Consider the following 11,304-nt stretch of genomic DNA (forward strand, 5'->3'; position numbering starts at 1 on the left):
TCTATTAAGACTGGGTGTCCTATGCTGATCGGGATCAGATGACCTCTCATAAGAGAGATTAGATCACTGGCATCGACTGTGATTGGATCATCAACGGTCTGATCCCGATTGAAGTTGTCAGTCTTATCTCAGTCAAAGTCATTGATCCAATCATTAGGGAGCCGATTATTTAATCCTGGTTATAGGAACAATCCTAATTGGCAACAGTAATCTAGTCCCATTTGCCTCCCTGGTTGAAGTTGGTCGTCTAGTCTCAGTCATTGTCATCAGTTCGGTCTTGGTAAAATTCGGTCATCCTATCTTGGTCATCGTCGTTAGTTTGGGCATGATGGAAGTCCACTGTCCGGTCTTAATAGAAGTCAACCGTCTGGCCCCAGTCATCGCCTATGGTGTAATCCTGGTGAAAGTTGACTATTTAATCCTGATGAAAGTTGGACATCTGATCCTAGTCATCGTCGGGTTACAATCCCAATAAAAAGTTCGCCTGATGAAAATTGAGGGCCTGTCGAGCTATCGTTGATGCTCTAATCCCATAGAAGTCGGCCTTCTAGTATGTACCGAAGGTCTGGTCTCCATGGAAGTTGACCGTTTAGTTTGGATTATCACCTATATTCTTGTCTTTATTGTCGCAAGCTGTTCAGTCTTAATAGAAGTAGGTTATCTAGTCTCGGTTGGCGCCGACAGTGCAGTCCTGATAGGCAGCTGTGGTAATGTCTTGAATGAGTTAGTCTTTAACAATTTTATGCTGTAACATCTCTCATACACACATGATCTATTTTGTTTGCACATGAGTTTTAGCCTTAAAATTATTCTAACTCTAATCCACATGAGTTTTAAGCCTAATAGACATGAGTTTTATATTCCTAATGGCAATTTGAGTCTGAATCATCCCATCCTTGTAAGTTTCAATCTAAAACCAAAGTTTTCCAAACTCTTGATAAAAATCCTAAATCTTATGTTCCAAAATGTTGTCTTTCTCAAACACGCAAGTTCTAAAAAGTATCCGTACAAGTTTTAGAGTTTTAGAGAAACTTGTGCTTTGACTTGACTCAAATATGTGAGTTTTAGAGTGTCATAAAGGAGCTTGCTTATGCCCATCTAAAACATGCAAATTTTAGTTGATCAACATGTGTTTTAAAGGTCTGATAGACATTAAATGAACTTTTCAGAAAAAATATGCTTATCGTAGAAACTCTTTCCATACTCAACCCAATGGTTATATTATATCTCCAACAATTATTTCACTTCATGAGCTATAACTATAACACTCAAAACTTGTTTTAACAGGAGATTAAGCTTGAAAATCATTGAGTTATGATATTTACGTTCTTTCTATTGTTGTTATATGAAAAACAATGTTCTTGAGCCAATGTCTTTAATATCTTTATCATTTGAGTATTAGAGTCAAATTATACTCATTTCACTTTTACGGGAGAATTTTTGAGTGAATCATTCTTATTGTAAAAAGAGAAGGAAAGGTTCCCCATTGTAATATAAAGATGTTGTTTTTTTGAGTGAAAAGCTCAATATAATATATAGTAAGGGGTTGTAATAGCCTATAAGTACCTAGTTCAAACTTGTGGAAGCTCGTGAAAAAATCTCAAGTGATTGTTTGAAGACTATACATAAGTTTAAATGGATAAAACTAAATTAGGATAAGTTATATTGCATTCTCTCTCATTTCAAATCTTTATATTTTTCAGCTATTATAGTTTATGCTCTATTTTCTTGTTAAACATTGAATTTGAAATATTTACAAGCTCTTATTCAAACCTTCACTTATAAACTGATTTTAATCATTCCCACTTACATTGAGATTATGAAAATCACATTAACATTTTATATAAATAAAGTTTAGAACTTAAATTTGCTCAAACAAACTCTTATATTTTATTTTTTGAAAAAAAGCAAGGTGTTAAAAATTGAATTAGTCAAAACATTGAGTTAGTGTTAGTAATTTAATCGAAGTTAAATCGGCGGTCAAATCAAAGTTAGATTAGTTATAATAAAATGATATGATATTCATTTAAAAAATCATATATCAAAATATAATTGAAAATAAAAAAATATTAGGATTCCAGATTTAGATTACATACCCAAGATGGAAAAGCATATAATAAAAGTTACTATGAATCCTAGATTCATGGGAAAGGAATCTGAATAATTAATGTTAATAATAATATTTTAAATATTATTTAATTTAGTTGAGTGATATTTTATTTTATTTCAAGCCTTCGAGTAGTATTTGTTTTTTCTTCTAAATCACAATCCCAATAAAAGCCTTGGAAACGTGGATTAATGGCATTGTGCTCTCAGTATATTAAGCTCCTTCTCTTCCTTTTACTTCACGCCAGGCGTCGGCTTCTCCAACCCTCTCAACATTCATCTTCCTCTAATCGTCTTAATCGCCGATGAAATTGCAGATCGAGTTGAAAACGCCAAAAAGGTCATGGCTTTTATATCTAGTTGCTCGCCTTTTCTCGTTCCTCCTTCGATGGTTTTTTCCCAAATCTTCTTATCATATCTTTTCTTTTTCCCAAAAAAAAAAAAAAAAAACTCCATCCCTTTCATTGTGAGCATTTCTTGAAAAGAAGAAAAATCCAAAACGACATCTAAATTGTTTGGAAGAAAAAAACAACCCAAATAACTCGTCCAATCCATTAAGTTAGCCAAAATAACTTTAGATAGGCCATGTTAGACTGGATCAGCTCCAGGCCGATTTGAACAAAAAAAAAAATTGAGGGTTTATCGGTTGAACCAACTAATTTAATCCAGTGTTGCATTCATATAAAAAAAGTTTTAAAGTGTCAAATATTCAATTTATACCTAATTTATTTACTTTTGAGTGCATTGCCATATTTAATGACAAGTGGATCTTTATCTTAATAAATGACTAATTTTAAAAATATAATAAAAATATACCTAGTAAAATACAAGAAAAATTAGAAAAATAACACCCAACACGCAAATGAATTTCAATCATAATTGAAATAAATAAATGAGTACTAATTAATCTTGGACTCTTTATATCGTGCCATGTGTCTTCATTTAAGAATCTTTTATTCCACTTAAGCCTCACCTTGGTAATACTTCTCTATCATTGACCTGGGCCTTATAAAGACTCTTCTGGACGGTCTAAATGTGGGTTTGGATGACTATTTACGTTCTTGAGCTTCCATGGTCTAGTGAAAAAATTCATTTGGGCTCAAATACACAACACTATAACCCAATTTTCCTCCTCCAAGTGCATGTGAGTGTATTGGACCTGTAATATGGTGAATTGGACTCCAAACACACATAATAGGCTCTTGGATATAGATTTCTTTCCTTAAACTTTCCTTTATTTGAATAACTCGGCATTTGACGTCTTGATGACACAACTTGTCATATAAAATCTCATCATTTTTAAATATTTCTACTAAACTATAATATAAGGTATTTTTTAAAAGCTTTACTTAGTATACAATATAAAACATTAAATAAATTTTATAATTATTTTTTAATTATATTCTTACTTCATTTATTAATTTTTTTAAAAAAATGATGCATTGAAATTTTAATTATTATTATCAAAGTACTTATATAAGGTATTTAATGAGGGTAAAATTAAAAGGATAAATTTTTTTAAAGAAATTAAGGTTTCAACTAACATTTTTTAGAACCGTAAATTAATTACAAATGTCTTATATTTTAGTTTAGGAGGAATAGTGGATAATAAAAGCCAAAAATTTGTGTGGAAAATAAATCTCATGAATGGTGAAATCATGGTAGTTTATTTAGGAAAAGATGAAGAGCTAAGAGAAAGATGAAAATCCATAAAATTTTGATATTCATAAAAAGAAGAAGGGCATATTTTGAATAAAGTATTTTTTTTATTTAAAGGCAAGTAGTAAGAAGCAAAAAAAAAAAAGTAAGGAAAAAGAAATTAAACAGAAGTCAAGGTAAAGTTAGAAGTAGAAGTTGAGACGCAGTAATCAACCTCCAAAAGATTGACTTGAAGAAGAGTTCTATGCATAGTTTAAAATTTGTTTAGAAGAGAGTAAATATCAATTATAATCATTGATGATAAATCTTCAACTACAACCTTCTTGAAAAAGAATTTCGGACAACAAATCAAATTATAATCATAATCTTTAGCGATAAAATAATTAATACTACATAAACTTTAGCAAAGTCACTTATACTGTCAGATTAATTATTTAATCCTCATAATTTTAATTTAACTGTAACTCAATCTTTAAAACGTTAATTCAATTGTAACTCAATTCCTAAATTTAAACTCTTGCAACTCAGTTCTTATAGTTTTAACCATTTAAAATATTAGTCCGTATATTTTAAAAATAAAATTATAAGATAAAAAATATTTTAAAAATTTAATCTTTATAAGATTAAAATGGTTTAGTAATTTAAAATATTAGTCCTAAATTTTAACATAATTTTATTCTTAAAAATATATGGACTAATATTTTAAATGATTAAAACTATAAAGATTGAGGTGTAATAATCAAAATTTAAAAATTAAATTATAATTGAGTTAAAATTATAAGAATTGAGTTGTAATTAAATTAAACCTATACAGATTAAATGATTACTTCCTCTATTTAAAAATATAAAATATTTTTTAAAGAGTTGGATGTTTAAAAAATATAAAATATTTTTAATTTTTTAAAATATAATTATTATTTTTTTAAAAAAGTGTCATATTGATGAATAAATTTATATTTATTATATATATTTAATAGAAATTAAAATTTAATTAAAAATATATTATATTTTTTAACAAAATTTTTTCTTTTAAAACCTCTAGGTATAAGAACAAAGGAAGGGTAATAGTCACAAGACAGAAAAGACACCTCCAAGTCACCAGTTTTTATATTCTTCATATGCACGTGTGTGCGTGTGAGTGGATTTCTTCCGTCAAAATCGAAAAAAACTCGGATTTTTCCGAGCCCAGGGACATGACCCTTCCTGGTTCTTGCTGGCATCGCCAGTTGCGTCCGCGCACACGGGACTTCACAGATGCTGACGTGTAACATGCCATCACTACGTGTTCTTCTATCCGCCGTTAGATTTTCGTATCAACTATCAATCTTTTGCCGTTCGCTCGTCTTCATCTTTGAGCTCGTCTACTTTTTTTTTTTTTTTTTGGGGTGGAACCTCTTCGCTTCATTTGAACTTCCAAATTCCATGTATATATATACGACCACAAGTTCGTCAGAGTCATCCTTTGACGCCTTCTTTCTTCTCTGCCTCGGCTCTCTGCCTCCGGAGGAAGAGAGAGTGAAGGAAGTGCTGAATTGGGTGGGAAAGAGAGAAAGGAAGACAAGGATCGTCCCAGCTCAGGGTAAGTGTTCTTCTTTTTCCAGTTTGTGCTTGTATGTGAATATTCTGGTAAATTCTCTGCCTAGTCTCTCTGTATGAGGTTTTTCGAAATAGCGCTGCCTTTTTGGGTTGCTGCTAGCTATAGCTTCGGTGAATTGTTTCCCCCCCTCTGTTTTTGAGTTTTCGATACTCGAGGTTACCGAAATTCGATACTTTTTATGAAAGTTGAGGCCGTTTTATTTCGCAGAGGATTTTGGTTTCTTGTCGATTTAAATTTGATTTTGATTCTCTCATGGTGTGTTTTCACTTTTACTGTTAATTGGGAATCGTGGCCTAGCCTCGTAGGGTGAATAGAGCTGACACGGAGTTTGTCGTTTTTTGTTTTTGCTGGTCCATTTTTTTTCCTTTTTGGTCTGAGCGGGTTAAGTTGAATCGCCTCTTTGATCTTTATGATTTAGAGAGTTTCGTGACTTGTCTGCATCTTGGGCTTATGGCAAAGAAACAGAAAATCCTCAAACAAGGGGCTGGATGAATGAAATACGAAAAAGGAATTGCATTCAATCATTAAAATATATACTTTTCTCCCCCATTTTTTAATCTTTATGCAATCATTTTCTTCAAGATTGGTATACAGCGTCATGCTTTAAATTTGTTCTTGATATGTTTTGCAATCGAGTTTGGTGTATGCGTGATATGCCTAGAAATAACTTAACACGGGATTTCAAATACTTTTGTGTCGGAATGCTGAGTTCTGGTAAGTGGTGAACTTGAATGAGCGCTCTTCAGTGTCCATGAATTGGGAGTACTCACTAGCCTGGATGACATTCACTGAACTGGCAAATTAACGATATTCAGGTGAATTGTGATAAATAATAGAAATTGTAAAGGGTTTCAATGGGCTTCTCGTAGGGATCTTTTGAAGTTAACTAAATCTCGGTCATCATCTTTAGTTGACTTTCTGTTTGGAGAGTTTCTTATGCGGTTTCTATTTTAGATTTTTTCATGAAACTTGCTGATGGACATATCCGCCAACACGTTTTCTTACTTTTATGTTTTCTTAAAATATGTTGCAAAAAGATTATACCAAATTGCAACATATATATATGTGTGTCCGTGTCTGTGTTCATGCATGTACGTACTTTTGTTTTGTTTGGTTGCTGTATAGACTTGAATGCAAACAAGAAGCATCTTCCATGTTATACAATGGAGTGAATTTAATCATTTTTCAGAACCCGGAATTTGGTCCTGGCACTTAAATTAAATAAAAAACACCTGCAAGAGATGGAAGTTATCCTAAGTATATAGTCCAATAAATTATCTAAAATGACTTCCTCCATGGTCCAAGTAGCTTGTCAACCAAAAGATTTGGACATGGCAACCCAAACTCTCCAGCTTGGTGAGTTTTGTGCCTTATGTCTACCAATTGAAAGAATATTTCCGTAAAATCGTTATGGAATAAAGGCAACCGATTCCATGGAATTGTTGCATGTTTTCATGGGCATTACCTGAAAAAAGAGCAATTCATCATTCAATTGGACATTCTATTGTAGGATTTAGAGACGGAATACCTTTTAAGGAGCATGAAAATGATAGAAACCAAATATCTGATAATGCAGACGTAACTTTGGCACAGATCTGTCTGTCATCTGATGGAGATTTGGGTTCAATAGGAGAACTGGTTAGGCTCATCTCATTACATTTGCCTATTTGCCTATACATGTTGATTTATGAAAGGATTTAGTCATGTGCATTCATGCCTCAAGACAGTCAACTGTAGTATTTTTGTCCACTTAAATGGGATAATGATGTGGAGTTAATGACCAACTTTACATTGTTACCAGTGATTGCACACTATGATTTATGGGCATGATTTTAATATTTTCCTGGAAGGAGGAGCGTGGTTAAGACAGACATTATTATCAAAGGAAAAAGTGAGAAAGTAGTAAATAGTTGACTGTGTTAGCTGGTCCCCTGGACCTAGATCAAAGTTAGGGCATGATTTCATAAGCACCTTCAAATACAAGTTGTAGTCTAAGACTAGTTTATCATGTGTGTATAGAAATTTCCTGCGTTGTTTATTTGTATTAAGTTATATAAATTGCTTTGGTTCGTGTAACTTACGTGATCTATCTTTCTCCTGTGGTGTTACTTGATCTTCTCTGCATAACTGAGGTTTCTGACCAGGTATGAGCGAGAAAACTATGATGTTTAACTGTAGTTCATCTGTGTCTACTCACTACGATAGCACTTGAGCGTTGCTTTAGAAAAATGGGTTTGGAGATATAGGCTTTTTCTGTCACCTTATTAAAATCCATTTCTTGTGGGAAATTAGTGAGAAATTCATTTGTGTACCAATTGATTGCTTGAAACTTGGAGTTTTCTATTGAAGAAGTTTGACCTGTTTTATTCCTACAATAGAAGTGGCTACTACTTGTATATTGCTTTTATATAAATGTGAAAGTGAATATTCTGTGTTTGGCAGTCCTTATTGTGATGGTTTCTTGGTGGCAGGATTCCTTCCCATCATACTGCCAGCTTGGGAACGATGTCTTCTCCTTCAACTGGATCCACTGACGTCCACTGCAACCCATTTGATGCAGGTGCTGACTACTGACCTTAAACCATATTGCTTCATATAATTTCACTTATGATTTATTGTATTGCATTTCTATTTGTAACGAGTGTGCCTACTTTGGCCTCATATTGCAGTAGTTAGAGAGCAAACCATTGTGGCGCCTCTAGCAGATGACAATAGCTCCTTTGATTGCCAAACACCTGGGGTCTTAGATGCCTTAGACCCCTATATAAATGATCTGTGTTTCAGTGAAATTCCTACTGACAGGATAGGTTTATTTGGCAATAACGTTAATTACAATATCTTTTCTGATCATGAATTTTCTGGGACAAATTTGATATATGACGCCACAGACGGATTTATGCTTTTTCCCTCCCTTGAGAAAACAATGGAGGCAACAGATTCCCATTATGGGGCTTCTTGTGAAGAGACTCAGCAGATGTCTGATAATACATGGTTTCACTACATGTGCCATCAGACTAAATCCAATGAAGAATTTGAAGCCAGCCGCTGTCAGATTGATTCCAATGAAGTCGATTATTCTGATCCAGAGTCCTTTATTAAAAGTTTTTTTGACCTGTCAGATGAATCTTATTCATTGCCTGCACTGGTAAGCAAGGAAACAAGCAAAAAGAAGCATACCCTTGTTCTTGATTTGGATGGTAAATCCTCTTCGATCTTCATCTTAGTTTAGTCAAAATTAATCATATTAGTTCAATCACATTCGATGGTTGGGTGAAAATTTTTCCAGAGCCGTTACTTTGTTGTCTTTTTTGTATCATGATTTATGATCTTCATTACAATAAAAAATCAATATTACTGCTCACTCTGATGCATGTTTAGGCTTTGGATCATATTTGGTGATGCAGATAATTTTTTTCTCCACAGTAGTTTTTACATTTTATAGTAGAATTGCCACTTGAGTTTATTTAACTGTCTAAGCTTTATAAAGTTGCCTTTTGATTTGCATTATTCTTGCTTCTTCCTTAAATATGGAAGGCCTCTTTATTATAAGATTGCTTTTGTAAATTACCAGCATAGTATATGTTTTCTCATCTGAGTTAGAATTGGCATTAGCATAAAAGTTGAACACGTGTTTTTTGTTACGTGAACAAATTCTTTTGACGTTTTGATATGTATATATGTATATCTTAAATAACTTGTTACTTCTATATTTTGTTGGTTCAATAGAAACACTAGTCCATTCTACATGGGAGCCATGTTATGGCGTTGACTTCACAATCCAGTTCAATGATAATGATAACAAGGACCAAACTATATATGTACGGAAAAGGCCCTTCCTTGAGGTATTTTTGGAAAGAGTGTCAGAGATTTTTGAAGTCATCATTTTTACGGCTAGTCAAAGGTGTTATGCAGAAAAGCTTCTGGATGTTCTCGATCCAGATAGAAAATTTTTCTCTGATAGAAGATACCGGGATTCATGCATCTTATTAGATGAGGTGTACACTAAAGATTTGACAGTTCTCGGCATTGACCTGGCAAAAGTATTTATAGTCGACAATTCTCCTCAGGTGCATTTCTTCCTCATCTCAATTCTGTTAAAGCCTTTTCATGCTTTTTAGTATATTTGTTAATATTAATTATTAATTTATTTTATAAAAAGATATTCTAATGTCAGATACTATAGCATGGTACGTCAGCTGGCCTTATTGGATCCCATGTTATGAAGCCATACATTTTGTCAAAATTAATATAAATTAGTATGGTTATATGTGGAGTTCATTTAGCTTCGTTGCATATATCCCTTATTTTCTTCTTATTCTCTCCTAATATATCACATATGCAATTACTTTTTTGACTCCAATAAATCCTGGCTGTAATCTAGCATTACATTTACCAAAACAAAATACTTTGTCTAGCATAAATTCACTGGCAAATCTAATCTTTTTCCACATTCATGAAGCTCCTCTAGATTCTTTGCTTGGGCAAAAATATTCTGAGTTTATTATTATTTTTTATTTTAGGGAAAAATAATCATTTGGTTATTGGAGATTTGACTCAGTTGTGTAAACTTTGACTAGTTGTAATTCGGTCTTTTTAATTTTGAGTTGGTTGTAATTCGATTTTTAAACTTTAACTTAGTGTAACTCAATCTTTTTTAATCATGTAAAACATTGGTCAATTTATTTTAGAAGATACAATTAAAAAGATTAAATTTATTTTGAAATTTAAGGACTAATACTTTAAATTACTAAAAAAAACTTTTAAAGTTTAATTTTTTTATAATTTTATTTTCTAAAATATAGGAACTGCTATTTTAAATTCCTAAAATTATAGAGACTAAGTTATATCAAGTCAAACATTAGGGATTGAGTTACAATTAAATTAAAATTATAAAAAATGAATTTCAGTAAGTCAAAGTTCATACAACTGCATTAAAACTATGGAGATTAAATAATTAATTTTTTTAAATTTTATTATTCTATTGGGTATTTCTTTTGTTATAATTGGTAATTACAGCTTTATCCAGACATGTGTTGTGAAATATTGACCAGATGTCATACATCATTGGTCACTGTTGCTTTGATAATTGGCGTAAGATACTGAAAATCTGTGTCTGTCTTCATGTTTTTAGGTATTCAGGTTGCAGCCTGATAATGGAGTTCCAATTGAAAGTTGGTTTGACGACTCTTCTGATTCTTGTCTGATGTCCTTGCTTCCATTTCTCGAGACGCTCGTCGATGTGGACGATGTTCGACCTGTCATTGCAAAGAAGTTCAGGGCTTGGAGGTTTTAGTGGTTTCAACTTAGTTTCTCCTCTATTGGATTGGTGGATCTCTTCGTCTTCTCTGTGAAGGAGAGTAGCTACAATCATAGTCCTAGGATTACATGTCCAATTGTCCATATTCAGTGAGTTCAGATGACCCCACTCAAGTATATATATGTGTGTGTCTCTTCGGTGTGTTTAGGAGATACTTTTGTCTCTACCAAAACCCCTAAGAAAAACACAGAATAGTTTTGCCTAGAAATAGTTTTTTTTTTTTTCTCCTCTTAATAATTTAGCTACGCTTCTTGGGTTGGGTTTTTAGTTGTTTTCTATATAGGGAGTCTTTTCATAAGCGGCTTGGTGCCCAAATTGCCAGATTTGTAAGTAAAATTTTGCTTATAATGCAATGATTTGGTTTGAAGTATATACCAACATTGGTAGATGCTGGTTCTTCACATGATCGTTATATGTGTACCTATATTAAGTTGTTTATTTCATGCCTTTAAATGAGACTAATTGTCACGGACTGGGAGTCTGGCGCAGCATACGGCGCCTGTGCGGCGTCCTGGAGGACCCCATAATCTTTAGGACAAGCTTTACCACATACGGATCTCACTGGTTTTGCCCTGCCATGGGCTCATCAGGGAGGCGGCACTAGCCCCCGACCAGTTGTGCACTC

At 32.9% G+C, this 11,304-nt stretch overlaps 1 protein-coding gene across 5 annotated transcripts; it reads left to right on the forward strand.

Annotated features, from left to right (window-relative positions):
• Positions 1-5,156: 5,156 nt before the first annotated feature.
• LOC129298049 (uncharacterized) lies at positions 5,157-11,049 on the forward strand. 5 transcript variants are annotated; one of them, XM_054936442.1, is made up of 6 exons: positions 5,157-5,344; positions 6,939-7,000; positions 7,834-7,922; positions 8,032-8,559; positions 9,089-9,429; positions 10,494-11,049. In XM_054936442.1, the coding sequence occupies exons 3-6, from the start codon at positions 7,868-7,870 to the stop codon at positions 10,653-10,655; spliced, it is 1,086 nt and encodes a 361-aa protein (XP_054792417.1). In that variant the 5' UTR covers positions 5,157-5,344; positions 6,939-7,000; positions 7,834-7,867; the 3' UTR covers positions 10,656-11,049. The 5 variants fall into 5 exon arrangements, with proteins under 5 accessions (XP_054792417.1, XP_054792416.1, XP_054792413.1 ...); XM_054936443.1 differs by lacking the exon at positions 5,157-5,344 and adding an exon at positions 5,360-6,177; XM_054936441.1 differs by lacking the exon at positions 6,939-7,000 and having other exon boundaries at positions 7,805-7,922.
• Positions 11,050-11,304: the final 255 nt, after the last annotated feature.

The sequence above is a fragment of the Prosopis cineraria genome, unplaced genomic scaffold (genome assembly GCF_029017545.1).
Source record: "Prosopis cineraria cultivar Desert tree isolate PC_DT_omini unplaced genomic scaffold, ASM2901754v1 PC692, whole genome shotgun sequence".
Classification (NCBI taxonomy): Eukaryota; Viridiplantae; Streptophyta; class Magnoliopsida; order Fabales; family Fabaceae; genus Prosopis; species Prosopis cineraria.

Bases quoted from the DNA above. Each gene is read 5' to 3' on its own strand.
- LOC129298049 (XM_054936442.1), top strand. From the start codon at position 7,868: ATGTCTTCTCCTTCAACTGGATCCACTGACGTCCACTGCAACCCATTT. The intron at 7,923-8,031 runs GTGCTGACTACT...CTCATATTGCAG, and splicing joins CTGCAACCCATTTGATGCAG to TAGTTAGAGAGCAAACCATT. The intron at 9,430-10,493 runs GTGCATTTCTTC...TCATGTTTTTAG, and splicing joins TAGTCGACAATTCTCCTCAG to GTATTCAGGTTGCAGCCTGA.